Source organism: Eucalyptus grandis, chromosome 7 (genome assembly GCF_016545825.1).
Source record: "Eucalyptus grandis isolate ANBG69807.140 chromosome 7, ASM1654582v1, whole genome shotgun sequence".
Taxonomy (NCBI): domain Eukaryota; kingdom Viridiplantae; phylum Streptophyta; class Magnoliopsida; order Myrtales; family Myrtaceae; genus Eucalyptus; species Eucalyptus grandis.
This window is the reverse complement of record NC_052618.1, coordinates 58,076,355-58,100,394: the sequence shown is the minus strand read 5'-3', so window position 1 is coordinate 58,100,394 and position 24,040 is coordinate 58,076,355. Positions and strand designations below refer to the sequence as shown.

Below are 24,040 nucleotides of genomic sequence, written 5' to 3'. Positions count from 1 at the left end.
TTTTAGAAACATGACCATTTTTAAAACCACTCCGTCATCAAATTTGACCGTTTACTCGTTATAACCAAATATTTATTGGATCTCATTTGAAGTGTGCTGAATTTCTAGGTTATACGGGGAAAAAAAAATCTATATTTGTCATATTAGAAGTGCCCCCTGTCTCTACCCAACATGACCGTGACAATTCGGGAACTTATTTCTTATGGACTCATGCCCTAGTAAGACACCCCCATAAAACACGATTTCATCGAGACCGTCCCAATTTTAGCACAAGCCACCAAAACCATGTGGCGCAGTACCATCACCTTTCCCCATCTCCCTCTCTGGGTCAGACAAAAGGCATCGCGAATAATCCCCCTCTTTTCTCCTCGAGTCGAGCGGTGCGTGAGGTCATCGCTTTATCCCGGAAAACAATTGCCCCTTTCTCGGAAAATTCATATTCCCCTTCATCGATTTTCCATATTCGTCCCCTTATCCGGGCTCTGCTCATCCACTGGATCGCGGCCTTAGATCCCGCTCCGCTAATGCCCGCGTTTCGGACGACTCAAGAGGCGTGAAGACGGAAGAGAAGATGGCGGAGTCTTTTGCCAAGGTGGGGTGGGGGGTGGGGGGGTGATGGGTCATGCAAGTGATGAGGATAACCCTTTGACCGCGTCGGGTCGAGCATTTTTAGGAAAGGGTACGAAGATCATCTATTCTCCACACGATCCAAAGCTGACCGAACTCCAAAAGGGGGACGAAGAAAAGGGGAAACGGGAGCGACCCACTTGTCTTTTGTCTCCTCTCGAGTTTCGTATCGAGAAAGGCAGGTCTCCAGATTGGCTAGTCGGAGGAGCTTCAGAGATTTTCCACCGCCCGTTCTTTACATTTTCGAGCAAGTCGACAGCCGAACCCTTGGATAGGCACAGATCACCACCGCCCCCACATTGTTATTTCCCTTTCGTCAGGCAGCGACAACCGGGGAAATACCCTCAAAGCTGACATATCGCCGATGCTGCTCGTATATTATGGTACTTTCCAGGAAAACGACAGGCTTGCGGCCAGAAAAAGGAGGCTGCCTAACCTCACGGAGACGGGAAAAGCGGGAAAGAAAAGGGACAGATTCGTGGAACGAGTGTGTGAAAATCGTGACGAAAGAAGACAAAAGTATCAAAGCGAGGTTTGGACTTGGAAGGAAGGGAGGCTATGGGAATCTAAAAGCCCATGCGTATCGTTTTCTCTTTTTTATAAATTCCGAGTGGAGAGAACAGGAGTCCCCAATTGCGGGCGGATGATGTGAGCGGATTGCAGAGGATGCATGCCCGTCTATGCCGCCAAATGCATGACGCCGGCGTCAAGGCTTACGTGATCCGCCGTCTTCTTCTTTCTCCGTTCTTGATTGGAGGAATTATCTTTCGGCGGTGACGCATTTCGTTTGGTTTTTTGTCCTAGGGGCTTTGTTCTTTGATCGAGAAAGAGACGAATGGAAAATCAAATATAGAGCTGTGGAGGCGCGAAATGATGAGGGAAACTACGGCTCGTGGTTTGAATGGGCCCTCTTTGTTAGCGACGGACTCGACAAGTTCGGGCCCAACTGGACAAGAAACAGCGAACATGCTTTGCATATTTAAAAAAAAAAAAAAAAAAAAGGACTTCGTCGGTGATAGGTGACATGGAGAAGTGTTTGAATTCTACTTCACGCCGCTTCTAATTCCTTGGTCAATTTGTCAGAAACTCGAATGTCCTGCTCACATTAAAATGAAAGGAAGATGTAGATTCAAGATGGTACCGGATCACTGAATCTTGCATCATAAGTTATGGAAGGCGCCAAGGGCCGACAAGGAATTTTCGTCGGTGCTTGCCCAAAACGAGAAGCCTCGGCCATCTGGGCAGACTTGGATGAGCTATAGGCAAGGGAGGTTGGGTACTCCTTTAGGGCAATCGCCCTAGCTTCACACATCTAAGGATTGTAATTAACTTAGAACTGGGTAATTATTAATTGTGTTTCGCATGAAACATCGTGACATCACAAGTAAAACAAAAGGAGAAACGGTACTGCCAAAACTCATTGTGCGCACATGAAGAAGGTTTGCCTCGATTAGATTGTTCTCTGTTGTAGATAATCTACTTTGAACATGCAGTTTCACGTGAGCTCAGGTTTTCCTTTTCCTATAATGAGACAACGCAAAATGATGGTAGAAACAAAGAATTGTACCGGAGACACCGACCACAGTTTCAAGGCTAGAAATTAGGTAAAATGGGAGGCCAATCACTTTAATGATGGCACGAGCCAACGTGGTCCTGCTGCAACCCGGTGGTCCAATGAAAGCTTGGTTTAGGCGCTCCAACAATCCCAAACAATCCAAGAAAGACTAAATCACCGCACAGTCTCGATCCCAAAACGATTTGTGTGACATTTGCCTCTGCCTTGATATTCTTCTCGATTGTAGTCTTTGCATCTTGCTTGAGCTTGTCAGGTTGAGGGTCACGGTAGCTCGCTTGCAGCTTCGACTCCACATCCCGCTCATCAATCACAACCTCGTCGTCGATTGTTTCGCAATCGCCTCCTCCCCAGCCTCTTTTTTGAGGAACCGCATCTCTTGCTCCATTTGTCCTTGCTCCGTTCGTCCTAGGAACGTAGTTCCAATCCTTCTTCCCTTTAGCTATCATTTCCTCTTCTTACGGACGATTGTAGGGCTTTGCGGAGGGCGGTCGCAACTCGATACGCCGGTACTTGAGGAAGCTCACGCGGAGACGCCCGATAAGGTCTTTCGTGGTCGAGCCATCGTGCTTCAATCCAACCAACGGCCGAGGAGGTGCTTGCTCACGGTCGACGGCGGCAGCGTGCCTTCTTTGCATTCGCACCGCCTACAAGAACGGTGTCGCTGATCCCTGTAAACTGACATGATGGTCTCTCATAGTGCAGATGATTGCTCGCGCAGAAAGTTGGTAAAACAAGCCGCTAAAATATATTTTAAGTAAAGTTCCCATTACAATTGGAAAATTATATGCCAGATGGATTTATTTTTTATGTTTTCATTTCGACAATTACAAACCTTTCGAATAAAAAGAAAAGAGAGATATATGAGTAGTGAAATTTGTATTTAAAGGTTGAGGAGGGTGGGACAATTTATTCAAATCCATCTTAACAAAACATTGTGATAAATATTGTATAATTTCTTGCTCAGAGCGCATTAAGATGGCAAATTTGAACAGTAGATAAAATCCAAATTTAAATGGAAATGCACAATCCAATCGAAATTCATCTTATCTTGTAGTAACTCATTATTTTCTTTTTATATATCAAATTTGCAATTATTATTTAATTATTGTGCACTTGAAGCGTTTTTTTTTTTTTTTTCACTTTCATCACGTGACTATAAGAGACACTTAACACACTCACTTGATCAATGGGCAGGCTTAGGTAGGGTTGGGTCTTGTACCGAACCCAACAACTCTCCCTGACCATGATATCTCTTTATACCATGACCTAGCCTAATCGAGCCATAGCGTGCATGAATGACTTGCCTAGACCATTTGAGACATGCTTTAGGTTTGGCGAGCTGAGCAAGTCAATAGGCCGATGGTCGAAATTCTTTTATAGTACCATGACTTTTTTTCTTTTCAATTATTTGATTAGCCGAGCTCGTCGAGAGGGTCAATATCGAATTTTAAAAAGTTTGCCGTGTGTTTGAAGATAGATAAGAAATCGTTCAGATTGCCATCGCTGTAGAATACAGAACATGATAAGGATAGTTTTAGAAATTTGAAAGCGAGACGGAGGAATCAAGCTCTTCCTTAATGCCGACAAGGACTACTATAGATTCGGGTCATGCAGAAGAAGTTTGACAACTCTGATGGGCAATAATTTTTTCTCAAATAATTTGAAATTAGCAAAAGCATAAGTTCAAGAGGGTGAATTATCCTGTACTGGCTTTCAAAACAAGCAATTCTACTCTTACTTATCAAAATATTTATTTTAAATTTTTAAAATCCCGTAGTTGTTTTTTTTTTTTTTTAAAAGCCAACTAAAAACCCATCTATGTGAGATTTCACTTTTAAAACCACAGCTAAAAGCATATCTCTGTTCATCTCTTTATCAATTAATCTATCTATTCATAGGTATAAAATCAATTTATTATAGTCAGGAACAATTACTTTCATCTTTGAAATTCCATTTGATTACCCTTTGAGCCAATTTGATTTGTGTATTTTTTTTTTTTTTGGGTCGAAATTTTAGTATAGTATTGTGGTAATTGAAAGTCCAATTATCCTTAACCAAAGGATACATATGTTAAATAAGGAAAAAGGTAAAATACGTGGATTTGGTGGATTAGAAAATGGACTAGATGCTTTTAGGATAAGAAATATTTCCACTGCTTTTTAAACACAACATGATAACCTTTTTTATTTTATTTTATTATTATCCTCTTACAGTTCATCTAATGAAATTTATTAGTAAAATTTCAAGGTCAAAGTTATCTCTAAGCTCGATTCATGTATGGAAGAGACTCAAGATACATTTCGAAAGAAGATTAAACTTGAAGCTAATCTCATGATTTTACTTCACGAAAGATGTTTTCGCTCAATAAACGTAAATAATTTCAATGCGTGCAAAGTTGTATATAATTTATAGGCTAACGTAGGTTGAAAGTATAAAAAAAAAAAAAAAATTCTCGAAAAAATAAACAGGAAGCGTGTACGGAAATAGTTCCGCCCTACGACCAATACGATCCAAATGGGCAGAAGCAATTTGGACCGTCCGATGCATTGGACCCGACGACCGATTAAACAAGGGAGGAGCAGTTAATAATATCAGCCGCGAAGCGAAACAACGGTACGCAACAAAAGGAAACGTGAGCGTGACAAACAACGACGAGATTCTCTGAAAACAACTACGCCAACGCATGCCCTAGATTCCCTCGTCGCCCCCCCCGTCCCTCATCGGACGGTCACCACGCGACGCAGACAAATTCCCCCCCGTACGCTACACCACACCCCAAAATTCACCCCGTCGCATAAAAGCGCTGCCCGCCCCCCCTCTTTCTCTCTCCATTGCAAGCAGCCGAGACAAACTCCGACCATCCACTCTCTCTCTCTCTCTTTCTCTTTCTCTCTCTAACCCCCTCGCCGCTCGCCGCTCGCCGCTTGCCGCGACACTTTCGCGTTCCGTGTTCAGTTTCTCCGCTTCGACCGCGCTCGCTCGCTCCCCCCCAATCGACGGCCGCCACGACTTTCGCCGGATCTCAGATCCGCCGCCCGGCGCCCAGTGATCGGAGGGAGGGAAATGATCCCGGACTGCTACTGATAAATCCTCGATCACCGATAGCGGTATTTGTCTCTGCGCCTCTCTGGGATTTGGCTTGATTCTCTGCCGTCGTCGGTCTGTCGTCGTCGCTTCGCTTGGTTCGATTCCGGACCGCCCCCGCCCGCCGCCCGCTGCCGCCTCTCTGGAATCGCCATTGTCCGGAGTCCGTCCGTCCGTCCGTCCGTCGCGATGCGCATTGCGGCCGATGCTGCGCGCGATCGGTGGTCGCGTCGTCGGTCTCGGGAGTGAGCCTCGCGCATTCGGGCGGGACACCCGCAATCGGCGGCCTGGTGGCGGATGATCACTGTGGTGTTGGTTTGGGGGAGTGCGTTTTCGAGCGCGAAATCCTTGGGCAAGCGTCGGGGGAGTTGTGTGCCGGCGGCTGATCGCTGATCGATGCGTTTACCTGGTTTAATTAAGTTCACCTGGACCGAATATTGACATCATTGATTAAATACGGTTTTCGGCGACAATGTTCGCCGGAGAGCTTTGACCTCATTCCAGTTAAACAAAGCTTAAAACTCTGCTAAACTCCTGATTGGTCCTCTAATGTGGAATGGATGTCCTAGTTTTGGTAGGGACAAATTAACTTAAGAAGCAAACCGGTTTCGCCGTCTTTTCCATTTTCAAAAGGAAGGGTAATTAGTGAAGTCTTTGCTGGAATTCCGTGACTTTCAAGCCGGTTGCTTGTGCGTGGATTTTGGTCCTCCGTTTATCATGGACAGATTGGCTGTCTTCTAATAACTTGGCATTTGGTTTTTTGTGGTGTCAGATTTAATAATCATGGAGAGCTTGGCACAACTAGAGGCGCTGTGCGAGAGGCTGTACAATTCGCAGGACTCAGCTGAACGGGCGCATGCCGAGAACACTCTGAAATGCTTCTCAGTTAACACAGATTACATCTCGCAGTGCCAGTATATCCTTGACAATGCTTTGACCCCTTACGCGTTGATGCTTGCTAGTTCGAGCTTACTGAAGCAAGTCACCGAGCATACCCTTGCTCTACAGCTGCGTCTTGATATCCGTAATCTTCTAGACTCCAACAGTCTATTAACATACTCATTTGGTTATTATGTCTGCATTCTTTTATTTTCTTTTTTTGGATTTGTCTCATTGACTAAATCTGTCGGTTTTCTTTATAGGAAACTACCTGATTAACTATCTCGCAACCAGAGGACCGAAACTACAGCCTTTTGTAACGGCATCATTGATTCAACTTCTGTGCCGTATAACGAAGTTCGGGTGGTTTGATGATGACAGATTTCGTGACGTGGTGAAAGAAGCAACGGACTTTTTGAGCCAGGTCTATATTACTACTCATCGAGCACTCTCAGTTGTTATTCATGTACAAATTCATACTTTTGTACTTTGCTGCCTGTTGTGCATGCACATTTATTGATCCATTTTACATGTAATCCACCTTGTGTCTCTAATGTTAAATTGGTTTCCATGAACTAATCTATTGTACAAAGGAAGGATAATTAAACCAACGTCAGATGTGATGTGGATGTCTAACTTGGGAAAATGTCATGTCACCTAAATATCGCGATTATCTTGTGATTCTCCTCTGCTTATGGTTCTGCGACCTTTCAATCCCTATTAATTGTTGATCCTGCCCTATTGGAAACTGGTGCTTATTATTCTATAGTGGAGGAACCACCTAATTGCATTTAAAGACACGTTCTTCTCCTTCTTTTAATACCTAATTGCATTTATCACCACATCATTCTTTAGGACTAGTTTCGCTTCGTCATTGATGGTAGACTCATTTATTATGCGATTCCTCTATTCAAATCATTATCTTTGTTTATAAAGGAAAGTTGCTTTACTGTTTCCTTTTACAGTTGAGAGTTGATATACACGTTGCATGAGATATGTAGGAACTTTTCTAAAACACAGGATCCTGTTTGTAATGTGTGCACTTTCTTATAGAAACACCAGTGAGATAGGTTTGATCTTCACCTTGATGGGTCTTGCTCTATGCATAGTTCTCGGGATTGGATGGAGCTGCCTCCACTTTCTTGTTATTGTAACTGCTAAGTATATTGTGTCATGATGGTATCCTTTTTGATGTTCTATTTGTCCACAGGCAACATCTGATCATTATGCCATTGGTTTGAAGATATTGAATCAGCTTGTTTCAGAAATGAACCAGGTTGGGATTTTTTCTACCTTCTCTTTATTTTTCTTGAACACTACTTTAATATTTGATAAAAGAATTATTTCTTATTCCATGACAATTTGACAGTGTTTAATTACATAAGCATCCGATATTATGTTCATCTTAATTATGAGTCAACAGAAGTACGGGTTTTGACTACCTTCACTGATTTTTCTGAGCGAGATATGAGATATTGTGTTTGGCTCTAAGGTTCTTTGAGGTGGAGAAAAAGCGATGAATATTTTTTTGAGATTGTTTTCGTTAGTTCTCTTGTAGGAAATATAGTGATGATTACTGTTTGGACTATTCTTCCTTTTGTTTCCTTGGAATTTCTTAGAGATTTCTTCATTTCGTGGTCGTGCAGTCTAATGTAGGCCTGCCATCAACACACCACAGAAGGGTTGCTTGCTCCTTTAGGGATCAATCACTTTCCCAGATATTCCAGATATCCTTGACATCTCTGCATCAACTGAAAAATGATGGTAAGTGGACAAAGGAAATAATCATAAACAACCTTTTTAACCTTTTAGTGATGTATCCTGCTTAATAATCTGTTTGCTTCAATGCTGTATGTGCAGTAGCAAGTCGTCTACAAGAGCTAGCACTCTCGCTCACTCTTAAGTGTTTGTCATTTGATTTTGTGGGGACCTCTATTGATGAAAGTTCAGAAGAGTTTGGTACGGTTCAGGTATGTTTCTTTTTATCTTTTTTATATTTTATCTTTTTTGATAATCAAATACTTGTGTTGAAATGACTTAACATGATATTATGACTTTAGATTCCATCATCTTGGAGGATGGTTTTGGAGGATCCTTCTACTCTCCAGATCTTTTTTGATTATTATGCTATTGGAAATGCTCCTCTTTCAAAAGAGGTATGGTTTTCCATTCATTTTTTATATTGCTTGGCATGCCACTACCATCTTGCCTGCTAGCTTGAAATTTAGTTGCTTCTTTTTCGGTAGCATTCATGGATGTAGATTAAGTTAGCTATTAGCCATAAATGCATTGATTGTCCCATCACACTCTCTATCTTGGGAAGTATTGTCTGTTCCGATAAGTTGCGCTAGGAAAGGTAAGGATTTTTTTTTGGAGCGTTCTCTTTTAAATAATTAATTAATCGGTCTATTAATCACCATATTTTGCTTGACAATAGAGACTCAGTTAAGTCAATATTTCTCTAAAATTTTGCATTTGGACAGTTATCAACTGTAGCAGTTTACGACTCTTTCAGATTTAATGCCTAGGGATACAGACTTTGTGATGGTTTGCTTGAACTTAAAATTTGTTGTTGCATATTTTCAAGGGTAGTATCTACCGTATTTTACTCCTTAAGCAGATTTTATCTGATGAATTTGTGCAAATCGACGCTTCAGATAGTCTTGGACATGATACTTGCTGTTTACTTGATGTACCCTTAGGATCTATCCTATTGCAATGTGAATAGATATCACCCTTAATTACATCTTAATCATGAGAAGGACGGCATGGATTTTAGGTTTAAGTTGAGATGCTTGTCTTTGCAACCGATAGAGTCCTTGTTTTTCAGATTAGTCTAGCTTGATGAGGTATTGCGCTTTTTCTTATGTTTTTTGAACTAAGAAGTTGTGTTGGTAGTTGAATCATAATTGGTAGGTTTAAGAAGGGGTTGTTGATAATGACTTTATACTGTGTCAGGGTGAGTGGTTCTGTGTTTTGCCAGCGTATCGGGTTTATTTATCTGTGTTTTCTCCATGACCGGCATTGAAAGTACCCTGTCATTTCTGTCATTTATTTATATTTTGGTTAAATTTTTAGGAAGAGACTCGATGGTTGATTTCTTCCCTGTCTATGTAGTATTGTTCTTTATCAATGAGCTTGCTGGAAATTTCTAATTGATCAGAAGTTTCTACTTCTGTTCTTCAGGCACTTGAATGCTTGGTGCGCTTAGCTTCAGTAAGACGTTCTCTGTTTACGAATGATGCGGCTCGTTCCAAGTTCTTGGCGCATCTGATGACGGGAACTAAAGAAATTTTGCAAACAGGACAAGGTAGTATTTGCTTACTTGGGTTGATAATTTGTCTGAATTTTGCATTGTGCATGATGAAGTTTATTACAATGGTAATTGCTAACTATTATGGAGAAATTTTTTGCTGCATGACGTGCTATGCTTTTATGACTTCTCTCCTCCACTTCTGGTTTAAAAAATTTGTTGATCTGGTGTTAGGTCTTGCTGATCATGACAATTACCATGAGTTTTGTCGACTTCTCGGGCGCTTTAGAGTAAATTATCAGGTATTGTACTTATTGGCTGCTTCTTTACTGTAGGCATGTCTGCACTTGATAGGCGTATGGATTTATGCACTTAGCATCGACATATTTGCTTGTATATTTGTTGTTATTTCTTTGTTTCTTTTCCATGTACACTTGGTAATTGGACAGTGAATCAACCTTTTTAGACTTAACTGACTGGAACTTAAAATGAATGAAGCTAAGTAAACCCAGATAAATCTAACTGGACCTAAGGTGACTGGAGTATGAAGGGTCCCAACCAGAAAAACAGAACCCAGAACAACTGAGGCTTCATGCTGTTTGTTTCCCTTTATTGTAGTTTATTAATTATTTGATACAATTTTGAATCTACCCTAATTATAAGGTAATTTTAAAGTGTGAATTATATAATATTGATTTTTGCTTATGTAATGAGTAAGCGCCCTTTTCCTATGATCTCGTGTGTCTGCACTTGATAGGCATATGGATTTATGCACTTAGCATCAACATATTTGTTTGTATATTTGTTGCCATTTCTTTGTTTCTTTTCCATATACACTTGGTAATTAGATGGTGAATCAACTTTTTGGGACTTAACTAACTGGAACTTAAAATGAATGAAGCTAAGTAAGATCCAGATAATGCTAACTGGACCTAAGGTGACTGGAGTATGAAGGGTCCCGACCAGAAAAACAGAACCCAAAACAACCAAGGCTTCATGCTGTTTGTTTCCCTTTATTGTAGTTTATTAATTATTGGATACAATTTTGAATCTACCCTAATTATAAGGTCATTTTAAAGTGCGAAATATATAATATTGATTTTTGGTTATGTAATGAGTAAGCACCCTTTTGCTGTGTTCTTGCATATACTTGGAGTGCTCATGTTTCTTTCCAACTGATTATCTAATTCAGAATTTGGAACAATTCGTGTTCATTTGAGTTCTTGAAAATCTAATGTAGTTGTCAGAACTTGTCAATGTGGAAGGCTACGGTGACTGGATACGGTTGGTAGCGGCGTTTACTTTAAAGTCCTTGCAATCTTGGCAGGTTTGTTGATGCCTTGTTCTATTTTTCACATCATGATCCCCATTGTGTACATACTAATAATTGCCTTTTCATCAGTGGGCTAGCAGCAGTGTATACTACCTTCTGGGATTGTGGTCAAGATTGGTGACATCTGTACCCTACTTGAAGGGTGATGCACCAAGCTTGCTGGAGGAGTTTGTGCCTAAGATCACCGAAGGATTTATTACTTCACGGTTTGATTCCATACAGGTTGCTTATTGTTGCAGTGACTATGTGTTGCTTTTGTTGCTTTTCAAAAGGTATTTTTTTATTGACTTCTAAATGTGCTGCACAGGCTGGATTTCCAGATGATCCCTCAGAGAACCCATTGGACAATGTTGAACTTCTTCAGGATCAGCTTGACTGCTTCCCTTATCTCTGTAGATTTCAGGTTCTGATATCTTTCTCATTGTTTATTTATTTCTATTTGTTTTCAATTATATTATTACTGGTTCTTTTTGGTTAAAAAAATTGAGAGCCAGCCAATTATATAATGTATTTTTGGTCAAATTGCCTAGATGTCTTATGGAATTTCTCTTTTATTTTATGTTGCAGTATGAGAGCAGTAGTTTGTACATAATACAAATGATGGAGCCTATTTTGCAAACATACACGGTATATCTCTATTGCGTTGGCGTATTTTTCCTGAATTTGATGAAATGGGACCAATATGCAATCAATTGCTTTTCTGTAGGAGAGAGCACGATTATCAGGAGGTGACAGTAGTGATCTGTCGATTATTGAAGCTAAACTGGCTTGGATTGTCCATATAATTGCCGCTATAGTCAAAATGAAGCAATGCATTGGTTGCAGGTAACATTTCTGTACATATCTTCCTATTGCTATTAATGAATAGACTCATAATGTTTTATTTGGAGGCAACATACGAGGACAGATCCATTCATGAAAGTTAGGTGCATTTAGATGTTAAATGTTGCTATAATTTACTTTTGACATCATTTGGTGCAGTATGGAGTCACAAGAAGTGCTTGATGCAGAACTTTCTGCTCGTGTTCTGCAGTTAATTAATGTGACAGACACTGGGTTGCACAGTCAGGTAACTTGGCAATCATACATATCCAATTTAGAAATTTATTCTAAAATGAGACATTGAGGTTCATTTGGCTATGGATGAACTTTCATTTTTCATCTTACCTAATACATTTTGGACTCTTTAACTGTGTGTTTTGGTTTATGAAGTTGAATGGTCAAGATATCCTTGTGAGAATTGCTGTGGCTTTGCCTCCCTCCCCTTTTCCTCACATCAATAAGCTAGATTCTTAAAGGTCTTCAGTTATATAGATGGGATCATGGCAAAAATTGGTCCTATTCCTTTTGCTCTTCTTATTGGATCAGTTTCTCTCTTGAGTTACTGAGTTCTGGTCTTTTATATTCCCCTTCCGGGTATTTTTTTCGCATATATGGCTGTTTTGTTTAAGGTGCAACATTGTTATGTCAGGTAGTCTTTGCCAATGCAAATTTTTTAACTAAGTGAAGCGTTTGACACATTCTTTGATCACTAAATTAGCTGTTGCTAATTGGTGGAGATTGTCATAGTCAGATTCCACTCCTTCCTTTTTTTATCACTCCGTTTGTAGATATTGCTTGTTGGTTGATAAGCAATTCTTCAGGTCTCTATTGCATTAATAACATCTTTGTCATTCCTTGTCACAGAGATACGGTGAACTGAGCAAGCAAAGGCTTGATCGAGCATTACTTACCTTCTTTCAGCACTTCAGAAAGTCTTATGTTGGTGATCAGGCAATGCATTCCTCAAAAGTAATTATGCTGATGCTATTTTTATGAGATTTCTTCATCTAGTCTCATGTATATCCTTACAATTTCTCGTTGTTCTGTTGCAGCAGTTATACGCCCGGTTGTCTGAGCTTCTCGGAATTCATGATCATTTGTTACTTTTGAATGTGATTATGAGCAAGATTGCTACCAATCTTAAATGCTACACTGAGGTTAAATTTTATTTATCTTGTCTTTTTGCAATATTTATGGTTATTGTTTCTCTCTTGATTCTTTATTTCTGTTTTCCATTTTAGAGTGAAGAAGTCATCGATCACACCTTAAGTTTGTTTTTGGAGCTGGCTTCGGGGTTAGTCATTAAATAAGTCTCTTCAACTATTGAGCAGTTCGGTTATTTTTGTGTCCTTTACAATTTTAACATATTTTTTGTTTCCTTCTAATTTCTATAGCTACATGACTGGAAAGCTCCTTTTGAAGTTGGACTCTGTTAAATTCATAATTGCAAATCACACGGTAATTCTAGCTTTATAATTTTTCTGCTTCTTTATTTTCCCTACCCTTGCAGGTGATTTGCAATATTTAATCTGCTTTTTTTGCCCCATGCTTATGAATGCAGAGGGAGCACTTTCCATTTTTGGAGGAATACAGATGCTCGCGCAGCAGGACAACGTTCTATTATATTATCGGCTGGCTAATTTTCCTGGAGGATAGCCCCTTGAAATTTAAATCATCGATGGAGCCCCTATTGCAAGTAAGCTTTCTTTTACTGTGATTCATTTGGTAACATTCGAAGTGCCTTACTAATTAATTTAATTTTTCTTTTCCATTCTCATGGTTTTTTTTTTTTGTTCCTGATTTGGGATGCATTTGCTCCCATCAATGTGAAATGCTTGTGTCAACACATTTTGATAGGATTTTGTCAATGAGCGCCCATGGTCACTAGTTAAGGTTCAAATTAAGGAAATTTTGCAGTTTGCAATGTGCCTGGTTTACATTAATTGGTGCCTCAGGTTTTTTTCTTTCCTCATGATATGAGCATTCCCATACTGCAACTTGGGTTGAGGGGGTGGGATGTCATAGTCCTTAATGGCCTTAACTTTGACCTGCGATGGGGGTCAGCTTCTCAGTTTAATCTGAGAGGAAAGCTAATGCAGTCTCAGTTCTACTTCCCTTACAATTCTCCAGAACAACAGAGAAATTGTTTTGATCTGAGACGGATACCTTTTTTGTTTGCTCAATATACTGTTATGTGTAGTCACTGTTTTGAAAATGGAATAATATTAAAATAAGTATACTAGATTTGCACTTGTTATTTTTTGACCAGACTCGGGGCACTTGTTAACTTTACCCTTTCTATTAAATGACAAATGAGCAATAAGATTGATGTTTTAGGCACTCTTGCATCTGAAGGTTTCATTCTGTGATAATGATGCACCTTACATGCCTCTAGTCAGCTTCCTCATGGCATATGGTGTAGTGTTTCAATCTGATTTTCATTGCAAGTTGTTTTTCTTTTCGTTTCAGGTTTTCATAAGCTTGGAATCAACACCTGACTCGATGTTCCGTACAGATGCTGTAAAGTATGCATTGATTGGGTTAATGAGGGATCTGAGAGGAATTGCAATGGCTACAAATAGGCACGTGTTCTAATATTATGTTTGAACATGCTTGACAGTGTTAAAGTATAAGCTGTGATAATGAATATCTTTGGTCTTGCAGTCGGAGAACGTATGGGCTTCTTTTTGATTGGCTATATCCAGCTCATATGCCACTTCTTTTGAAAGGCATCTCTCATTGGTCTGATACGCCAGAGGTATGTTTTAGGTGGTTAATTATGTTTCATGCAGAGAACTGGACACATGCACATATTCGCTTTCTTCCAGTTGAGTACTTGAGGCATTTGACCTTATGTTTATAAGTTTTTGAAATGTTCCTTCCCTAAATGATATAATGCACTTCAAGTATTTTGTCCTAGGATTTTTCCCAGTTTGCCTGTGGTTGTTTTTTTTATTCTCATTGCTCAGGCTAGGATGTGAATGCTGGACTGGTAACCTATGCCTCAGCCCCCCAAACTTATGCCTATTGACCTGTGTTTGTCCTTTCTGGATGCAGTCCTATGATCATTACTTTTTGAAGCAAGGATTATTTTTTTTGTCCTGATTACTGTTGGTTAATCATGTCTTATTTTTGTGTGTGGCGCATATGCTCTGGCTGACACTCAGTGGTTATTGCCTTGTATATTTTGCAATTGATAGTCATTTTATGGTTGAAAAATGCAGGTTACTACCCCAATGTTGAAATTCATGGCTGAGTTTGTGTTGAACAAAGCCCAGCGTCTTACGTTTGATTCATCTTCGCCCAACGGAATACTTCTTTTCCGTGAAGTCAGTAAATTGATTGTAGCCTATGGGTCAAGAATATTGTCCCTCCCAAATGCTGCCGATATATATGCTTTCAAGTACAAGGGGATCTGGATTTCTTTCACTATTCTGTCTAGAGGTAAGAGCACAAAAGAAGCAGCCATACGTTGGCAATTTAATGAGATGCATGCTTGATTAGGTGCTATTGTGAATCTACTCACCTTTTTCCATTGATTATAAGTATGTTCTTCCTGTTTCTCTTTCTGAATGGATAATTTTAAATGGCTCATTTAGTTCAGCACATTTTTTCTTAGTATTTGCAGCACTGATATAAACTAATAATGGAAGAATTAGGAGAGTATGTGTATATATATATATATATATATATATATATATATATATATATATATATATAGAGGAGGAAAAGATGGTTTGTTAGCCAGAATGGAATGGTCCTGACTCTACCCACTTTTAGCCTTGTGAGAGAGGGCCCTTGTCCTCCATATTTTGTTGGTAGCTTGGTATGATGAGCAAAAGTGGTGACAAAAATTCTACCTTTGTTATCTACTTCCACTCAATTCAGTGAGTTGAGTAGTAGACTTTTGGGTCATTGTCAGGTTTCTGTTCTACCAAGCAGCTGATAGTGCCCCACTCCATTAAGGAAAAAGCAAATGACCAATATTTTGACGTGGGTACGAATGAATTTTTCTCACAACAGAGTGTTTTGATAGTTTTGATAAAGTTTGTTGTTTTAATGCACACCTAATTTCAAAAAATATATTATCATTAAGCAAATTCTTTCACTTATTTTCTGCCGACAGCTTCACCTGAGTCACCATATGGGCAATGGGAAAAAATCTGTTTGAGTCAATGTAGTAATTTATTTGTTGCTCGTTCACTGCCTATAAAGTCGCTCTATGTTGGTGCTTTTCTTGTGGGTGTAGCTCTTGCTTACCTGTGTGAGTGTTGAAATGGTTTAACTCCCTCCTTTATTTGCTGTTACATCCATTTTGCTTTGCTATTCTGCAATTTGATGTAGGATTTTATGGTCTATCGGCAATATTCAGAATCATTGATTACTTGTCAGTCACTTCCTCGACATGTTAGAATTGCCTCTTAATATGCTTGTTGACTGCAGCTCTAGCGGGCAATTATGTCAACTTTGGTGTGTTCGAACTTTATGGTGATAGGGCACTTTCAGATGCACTTGATATAGCCTTGAAGATGACACTTTCAATTCCTCTTGCTGATATCTTAGCATATAGGAAGGTATGTGAGACATGGGTTCCTATGATATGGACAGCTTTGCTAAGTAAAGCAATTCAATCACCATATCTTTCTACACCAGACTGTAATAGTAATTTCTTTTGCAATCTCTCTGGTATTTTACCAAATCACCACATTGATATCACCTATTGTTTCTGGTCTGGGATGATGTAGTTGCGCTAGGATTATGTTTCTGTAATTTCAGAATATTTATCCAGAGAAAGAAATAGCATCATATTATTATGTCCATGGTGCAGAATTGATGACAATTCTAATGAAGATGTAATTTGCATTTAATCTATAGTGGTCGATTGTTTATTAAGCCACCACCCATTGAACTCATATCTTTTTCTCATTTGCAGTTAACAAGAGCCTACTTTGCATTCCTAGAGGTCTTATTCAGCAGCCACATAGTTTTTATTCTGAATCTCGACGCAAGTACCTTCATGCATATTGTTGGTTCACTTGAATCGGGTCTTAAAGGTTTGGATACAAATATCTCATCTCAGGTGCGTATTTAGTTGATCCTCTCTTCTATCTAATGGGGTCTATATCAAGATGTTAAATCAAAAAGTGAGAATGCTTAAAATTAGGCTTCGGGACTGTGAGTTGTCTTGGTCGGTTGGATAAGGAAGATCTCAGAACATGATATATAATTACCTCCATCGTGGATGTATATCTTTCGGACGGTAGTGTTATGGAGCTTTCATGAAGAAGCTCCGCCATAAGCTTCTGCATTACCAGAAAAAGTTACATGACGCCTGTGTCATTTTGGTTGAAGTGCCATAACTTTTTCTGAATTTTACAGGCAACATGTTAATTTTGTTTTTCCATTTCAGTGTGCATCTGCTGTTGATAATTTGGCAGCATTCTACTTCAACAACATCACAATGGGTGAGGCTCCCAATTCAGCTGCTGCAATAAATCTTGCTCGACATATTGCAGATTGCCCAACCTTGTTTCCAGAAGTAAGAAAGCAGTCCATTTTTTCAATATTTTATTTTGCTAAGTATCCCCAGTGCGGTAACTTCTTGGTAATGACTTCTGCGGAGTAAGAATGACAATGCCATTGACTAGAAAAAGTAGGAATCTTTTCCTGCAATTAAAATTCAAGGGCTATGACATGCATTAAAGTTGGATTTTATTATAAATGTCTTTTGTTTAAATTTTAGTGCAAGGAAAATGTAATTCTCGTTTGATCATGTGCTCAAATTGAAAATGTGCACTCAGACTTCTATGTTTTCCTGTATAGATATTAAAGACTTTGTTTGAGATCGTTTTATTCGAGGACTGTGGAAACCAATGGAGTCTTAGCAGACCAATGCTCAGCTTGATCCTCATCAGTGAGCAAGTAAGATTTTATTAGCTTTTCCTATTGGTTTACAGTTGCTTTTCTTTCCTAAACTTGTTCATTAATGATGAATGTTTTCCTTGGTTTTGTAGTGTATGCAATGCAATGTATTACACCTGCATGATTAGTGCAAATCAATACCGTGTCATTGCTAACTCTTTGGCATCATTAGACCACCACCCCCCCGGCCCCCTGTTGGGGGGGGAGGGGTTCAAGGATCTAAGTTAATAGGAGTCATTTCTTGCAAATTTTTATAGGAAGGAGAACTGGCAAGTCATGGATTATAATTAGGGCTCCATTTTTACTCGTATTTAGAGTTAGATGCTATGGGTTCTTATCTTTTTTCATGTTGATAAGTATTGTCATTTCCATTTGGAATTCATTTATGCAAGTTTGATATGTTCTTCTTGGCACTGATGTTTAGCTGAGACTTTTCACATCTTTTGCAGATATTCTCGGATTTGAAGGCTCAGATTTTGGCATCACAAGTAAGTTGAACTTCTGTTATGATATATGGATATTTGTATGCAAGTAGGAAGGTCAAAGTTTAGTTATTTAAAAGGAAAGCAGACAGTATCTACAATCAGACTGTATATTGGGCTAATGTCCGCTCATCATTAGCCTGAAGTAGTAAACCTGGATAACTGGCTTTATGTATATGATTGGATTGGTGGATTGCGAGTCTCCTCTGTTGCCTGCAAGATGAGAAAAAATGGAGTATTGGAGCAATAGTTGTCGGTGGGATGCTGGATAATGGAGACAACATTTAGTTGAATTGAAAGCACAAATGAAAAGGAATAATTTGGTTTCTACAGCTACAAAACCCCTTTTCATTGATGTATCTATAGTGATGATCCAATTTTGTAACAAGCGACATTTGGTTTTCCAGTACAAATAGTTGATATTTTCCTTTATAGTTCCTCTTTCCTGTTTGACTGCTATTATGCCAATTGCCAGTATGTGTTTTGTAGCTAAAGGAGTGATTTATTGGTAAGCATGCTTGATATCTGGCATAAAATCTAGCTCCTATGATTCACAAGCATTCATGTATACATACAAAACTTGAGAAATCTTCTTAAAGTTGGAGTTGACTTGGTAATTTGATGAAGCCTTGCTGAAGGTCGGTCAGATTTTCACCCAATAAAAGTCCCATCTCTGCATGTGCTTGTCAGTTTCAACTGGTGAGCTTTGAAATTCCGTTTTCATGTTTTCTGACGGTTATGTGTTTGCGTGGTGTGAACAGCTGGTGGATCAGCATCAAAGGCTTTCGCTGTGTTTCGACAAACTGATGGCTGATGTCACTCGAAGCCTAGATTCGAAGAACAGGGATAAGTTCACTCAGAACCTAACTGTTTTCAGGCACGAATTTCGGGTCAAGTAATGTGGCATATTCTTGCGATGACGACTCCAGTGGTGCTCTGTCGGTCGTGCACATGGATTTTTTGGTGTGGTCCTTAGACCTTGTTGGCAGACACAAAGGATCAGATATTGCAAAAGCTTGGCAAAAAGGGGGAGGGATTCCTCTATGGATGGATTGTGGGTTTCTCTGTACAGTAGTTTGTGTTCCTTTTGTTTGGAGATGGATGCTTCGCTGGGTTTCAGGAGGACTTTTTTTCTATTAGATCTTAAGTGGTGGTGGGTTTGGTATAGCTGCTTAGAATTCCCTTGGGAGACCTATTCTTTTAGAATTGAAGGTGTAAATTTTGTCCACCTGATTCATAGATTTTTAAGGTTTTTGTAAAATAACCTGAATATTCTTTGTACTTGTGTATAAAAGAAGGGGGGAAAAGGAAGGAAAGGGGAGAAAAGAAAGTATTACTTCATTTGGTTTTTTCGCTCTGTCCATCATCCACAGGCCCTACTTAACCACATTTGCTCAGTCTCATTCCAGGATTCTGATGAATGCCGAGTGTCACACCATTGCACAGAGATCTCCCCTTGCCTTTTGAGCCTGTGCAATCGCTGTTGTCCCCTCTGCCTTCATATTTGACTAGGCGAAGAACTGGAAAGCGACAATTCGGTTCACTCCGCACCGGTCAGTAATAAATTAGGTAGGTTCTGGGTAGAATGAAATTCCTAACCTGGCCAAATATCGTGGATGAATTCCTCGTGTGCAAGTGCAAACTATCCAACCAGTCAGGCTATATGATCAGTTAATTTTTCCACGGTGATGCTGGATCTAGCTAGTGGAAAGTATTAGACGTTACCATCATTCATCGAGACCTTAGATATCAAGAAATGACCTCATGTACATCCATGAATGGTCGAAATGAAGTAATTGGATTTGGAGTAAGCTAATTATTTTGAGAATGGTAGGGAAAACGTGTATTCATCCAATGAAAATGTAATCATTGTAATCATCGCTAATTACAGAAGAATGTGCAAACCATACAAGAAGTCGCTCATAGCATAAGAATGCCTCGCTTACGTGCGAACTTAGCATAGAGAAAAGAGGGAATGACTAGCAAGCGAAACAAAAATCCACCCAACTGGAAGCCACTCCTAACAACTTCTGGATCCATCATTTTCCCCAGGTCCGCCCACCTCTTGTAAAGCATACAGACTGAAGGTTCCAAAGGATTACGGCCATCCCCTCAAATTTGGTTACCCATGAAAACTCACGGACAGTAGGTCCATAGCAGCTTCCATGCAAGGGGGACCTGCAAGTCATGGAAAAGGAAACTCACAAAAAAGAAAATTTTTATGTTGATGAAATTTAATGTAATCCTTCGTCGTAGGTGGTGAACTAGAGAACCCTGCCTTATCTGGCTGTGAACGCATAACCCCGACGACACAACAAAGCTTGCGTGTATAATCAAGCATCCAGAAGAATGCTCTTACCTTCATTTCCATGCAAATTTGGCATGAGAAGAGGACTTCGGACGACCAGCGGACTTTTCTTTACCCCATCGATGGACATTTACCATTAAGACAAGAAAACACCTCTGCCAGCCAGCATTCAGAATTGCGGCAGCTCAATCTCCTGAGGAGAGCAAAATTAGATGTTTTACTAGTCTTTTGTTGAAAGGCCTGTTTATCAGGTGTAATATGAACTTTATTCTGCGAAAATATCTATACTCATTTACCTTGGAAGTTTATGCGACTGACTTCACTGATTCTGTGAGACGCCCATCTCCAAGCTCAGGCTGATCTATGTAGAGTTAAGTAATGGACCATCTTGAGTGGTCAGGTCTTCAAGTACATACATCTAAAATGAGAAAATAACACTTAGATACTTGAGTAACTCCAATAAGGCCACATGGACCAAGTGACCAACAAGCCAAAAATTTAATGATATTTTCTCTCAGAAGGTAAACATATGACAATTTTTTAAATGGCACAATTAAAATGCAAAAGAACTTACACAATTTGGTAAGGCATCTCCGAGGCCACTGTAGCATGCACAATTAGAAGTCAAGCAGTCAGACACATGCCAGGGCATCTCCGAAGCAATTACAGTGCCTCACTTGCGAGGTCCATTTACCATAGATAAGTATGCATCAACACCTAAGTAAATGCCATTTTTCGCTAGTATTTCTTGCAGCTTAGAGTGTGCAGTTTCTGCAGGATTTCTGACCCGCTTCTTTTCAAAGCCAAGGACAAGTGCCCTGTAAGTAGCATTGTTTGGATAAATATCACCCTGCACCATCATATTGACCAAGCAGCATGCATCTTCTACACATCCAATCTTACAAAATCCATGAATGAGAGTATTGTACAGAATCAGGTCAGGCCTCAGTCCAGCGTCAAGCATCTTGCGGAATAGTACGTTTGCTTCTTCCATTCTATTTGCCCTACAATAGCCACTGAGAAGAGCACTACAAGTTATAATGTCAGGCTGCACTGGTACTTTCATGGAGGACCACACGAGAAAAGCTTCCTCAAAATTCCCCCTTTTTGCGAATCCATCTATCACACTAGTGAACGTCACAACATCAGGAGAGAAGCCCCTTTGGACTAGTTCATCTAAAATATCTCTTGCCTGAGTCATAAACCCATTCCTCATTAGGCTGTGAATGATAGTGTTGTACGTGATTATATCAGGAGAAATATTAACAGTTGTCATCAAGCCCAAAAGCTTAAAAATCTTATGCAAGCAGCCCTTCTTCCCATAGAGATGCATTAAAGTGTTGCAAACAACAACATCTGGCACTAAGCCATCTTTCATCATTATTTGTAACACGTGCTCTGCCTTTCCCATGTCCTCTATTTGGCAATTCACATCAACGAGCACTGCATATGTAGTTGTGGATGGTCTATTACCACTTTTCAACATTTTCCCAAAGTAGTGTAAAGCTCTCTTTGTATCTCCGGCTTTACAGTAGCCTCTGATCATGGTAGTATAATTATAACAATCTGGATGTAAGCCTACTTCAGGCATCTCAAGAAAAAGTTTTGAAGCATCCGACATGTCATGATCTCTGCATAACTTTGTGAGAAAACTATTATACAAGAAATTGTCAAGGGGAAGGTTGCACATGCTTAAAATATGGATTGCTTTTCCTAGATTTCCCACCTTACAATAGCCATCAATGACTGAACTAATTACAACAGAATCCAAAAAGAAGCCCATCTGCAATATTTTAAAGAATAAACATGTAGCTTCATTTAACCAGGACATCCTGCAGAGATGGTGAACTATGATAGAATATGCAACCATATCAGCTTTGATCCCAAAATTTTTCATTTCTGTGACCAACTTCCAAGCACTTCTTATGTCACCCTTGATACAATAGTCATTGATAAACAAACTGATAATAGAGGCATTCATACCTATTCCTTGACATTGCATTTCCTCCAAAAAATCCCAAGCCAGGTCTGATTGGTTGGATCGTAATAGTGCCTGCAATAAGGAATTACAGACGGCTGCTGAAGGAAATATTTTAAGCAATCTTCCTTTAAATGATGCTTCAAGGGCAATCTTCAACATGTCTTCCTTGATATAAGAATTGACGAGCATACTATATACAGCTTTAAGTACTCTTCTTTCTGTACAAGTATCAAGAAAAGTATCTAACAATAGAGTGAATGAGTCCTTCTGACCATGATATGTTCGTACAAGATACAAGACAAGACAAGCTGCCATATGATTCATGTTCCGCGAGGCAAAAATATGAATCATTTTACAAGTAGCTCGGATCCCATTTTTTAATGCTAGAGCAAGTGCAGCTTCTGAATTCTGGTCAAAGAGCTTGTCCAAGCCCCGGACCATATTAATCTGATTCAATTTAGCCCAGTACAACTTTTCACAACCTCGAATCCATTCGCAGTTTGTGTCTGACATTTTCATGCTTTCCATCTCAACTTCCTCTGACTTCTGATTTTCACAAAACCAGGAAAGCTCCTCAGCAGAACAACGATCACCATGATGAGACTCCAATTCATCAACATTTACAGCTGAGATGCATCCTCTTTTTGGTATATCTTCTGCATCATAAGAAATGGAGGGCTCATCATCGAGCATGCTCAAGCACATAGCTGCTGAATTCCCACATGAAAAAGGTCTAGAAATCTTATTACTCCGAAGTATCAGCTTGAGTTTGGCAGAGCAGTGATAAATGAGAGAAATAGAACCCCTCATAACCAATAGAATAATACTAGGAAAATGAACTTGTACAACAATGCCATCGCCTTCTTCGCAGGAAACTGCTACCATATTTTCTCATTCTACCTATGGATATAACATGGCTCCAAACATTGCAATTTCCATGGCAACTAATTCTCGCACAACCCTCCACGTTTGAAGCTATAAGTACTACTCCAAAAAGCAAGGAAATTTACCCATTTATGTTCCTAGTAAACCAAAACCCTGATTAAGCACACCTACAAACTACTCGATTCAGAATCCAGAAAACCTCAATCTCCACGATGGCCACATACTCCTGCGAAATCCTACACAAAAGCAAGAGATGGAAAGTCACTACGCGCTCGCGACTTATGCTTATCCGAATATAAGCGCCGATATCACGACAAGGTCCAGCCTTTTCCAATCCAAACCACAGGACACACATTAAAAAAAAAAAAATCATTGTACACAATAAAGTTTCAACCTCTACCCCCTCGGCCCCCGCTTTCATCGCGGACGCCCGGAAACGAGCGGGAAAAAAAGGGAGCACGAAGAGCACGTAGATTGAAATACTCCAAACGAACGAAGAGAAACGAAAAAGCAAACCAAAATTAAGCCCAAAAAAAAAAAAAAAAAAAAAAAGCGCAGAGATCAAACTCGTTACCACCCGCGCAACATGCCGAAGCAGTCGGTGCAACTGCTAGGGCTTCGAGAAGCGGTGAAGCTCAGCTGAAACTCAAGCTCGACTGCAGAAGAACGCCTGACGAGCGACTGGAAGAGATAGAGAGAGAGAGTTAACGGCTTCTCTGAGTTCTCTCCTCTCTTCTCTCCTGTCAAACTGTACAAAAATGGAGGCGCCCCGACGGGTCTGCAAAGCGGGTCGGTCCTGGGCCGGGCCGACGTTCAAACGAGCCGGGCCTAATTTTACGGCGGCCCGTTTTCGATCAGCGACCGCGGAAATTGACAGGAGTCAAAGTA

At 39.9% G+C, this 24,040-nt stretch overlaps 2 protein-coding genes across 5 annotated transcripts; one reads left to right on the top strand and one right to left on the bottom strand.

The window, feature by feature from the left end:
- Nucleotides 1-5,026: 5,026 nt before the first annotated feature.
- Nucleotides 5,027-19,327, top strand: LOC104454494 (exportin-7). Of its 3 annotated transcripts, none has more exons than XM_039318277.1 (29): nt 5,027-5,310; nt 6,060-6,311; nt 6,430-6,590; nt 7,377-7,442; nt 7,813-7,930; nt 8,030-8,136; nt 8,227-8,322; nt 9,353-9,476; nt 9,654-9,721; nt 10,660-10,746; nt 10,822-10,974; nt 11,060-11,155; nt 11,320-11,379; nt 11,459-11,577; nt 11,734-11,821; nt 12,439-12,543; nt 12,627-12,731; nt 12,816-12,868; nt 12,969-13,032; nt 13,136-13,270; nt 14,044-14,156; nt 14,239-14,332; nt 14,799-15,018; nt 16,018-16,148; nt 16,508-16,654; nt 16,985-17,113; nt 17,398-17,496; nt 17,946-17,984; nt 18,740-19,327. In XM_039318277.1, exons 2-29 carry the CDS (start codon nt 6,071-6,073, stop codon nt 18,875-18,877), a joined length of 3,156 nt encoding a protein of 1,051 aa, XP_039174211.1. In that variant the 5' UTR covers nt 5,027-5,310; nt 6,060-6,070; the 3' UTR covers nt 18,878-19,327. The 3 variants fall into 3 exon arrangements, with proteins under 3 accessions (XP_039174211.1, XP_010067658.2, XP_010067657.2); XM_010069356.3 differs by having other exon boundaries at nt 5,028-5,310; nt 8,027-8,136; nt 12,630-12,731; XM_010069355.3 differs by having other exon boundaries at nt 5,028-5,310; nt 8,027-8,136.
- A 495-nt stretch (nt 19,328-19,822) lies between these two features.
- LOC104454493 (pentatricopeptide repeat-containing protein At2g19280) lies at nt 19,823-23,880 on the bottom strand. Of its 2 annotated transcripts, none has more exons than XM_039318278.1 (5): nt 23,727-23,880; nt 20,861-23,388; nt 20,583-20,704; nt 20,338-20,479; nt 19,823-20,156 (listed from the first exon to the last, which is right to left on the bottom strand). In XM_039318278.1, exon 2 carries the CDS (start codon nt 23,150-23,152, stop codon nt 20,960-20,962), a length of 2,193 nt encoding a protein of 730 aa, XP_039174212.1. In that variant the 5' UTR covers nt 23,153-23,388; nt 23,727-23,880; the 3' UTR covers nt 19,823-20,156; nt 20,338-20,479; nt 20,583-20,704; nt 20,861-20,959. The 2 variants fall into 2 exon arrangements, with proteins under 2 accessions (XP_039174212.1, XP_039174213.1); XM_039318279.1 differs by having other exon boundaries at nt 20,861-22,923.
- Nucleotides 23,881-24,040: the final 160 nt, after the last annotated feature.

Bases quoted from the DNA above. Each gene is read 5' to 3' on its own strand.
- LOC104454493 (XM_039318278.1), bottom strand. From the start codon at position 23,152: ATGGTAGCAGTTTCCTGCGAAGAAGGCGATGGCATTGTTGTACAAGTT.
- LOC104454494 (XM_010069355.3), top strand. From the start codon at position 6,071: ATGGAGAGCTTGGCACAACTAGAGGCGCTGTGCGAGAGGCTGTACAAT. The intron at 8,137-8,226 runs GTATGTTTCTTT...TTATGACTTTAG, and splicing joins AAGAGTTTGGTACGGTTCAG to ATTCCATCATCTTGGAGGAT. The intron at 10,975-11,059 runs GTTGCTTATTGT...TGTGCTGCACAG, and splicing joins CACGGTTTGATTCCATACAG to GCTGGATTTCCAGATGATCC.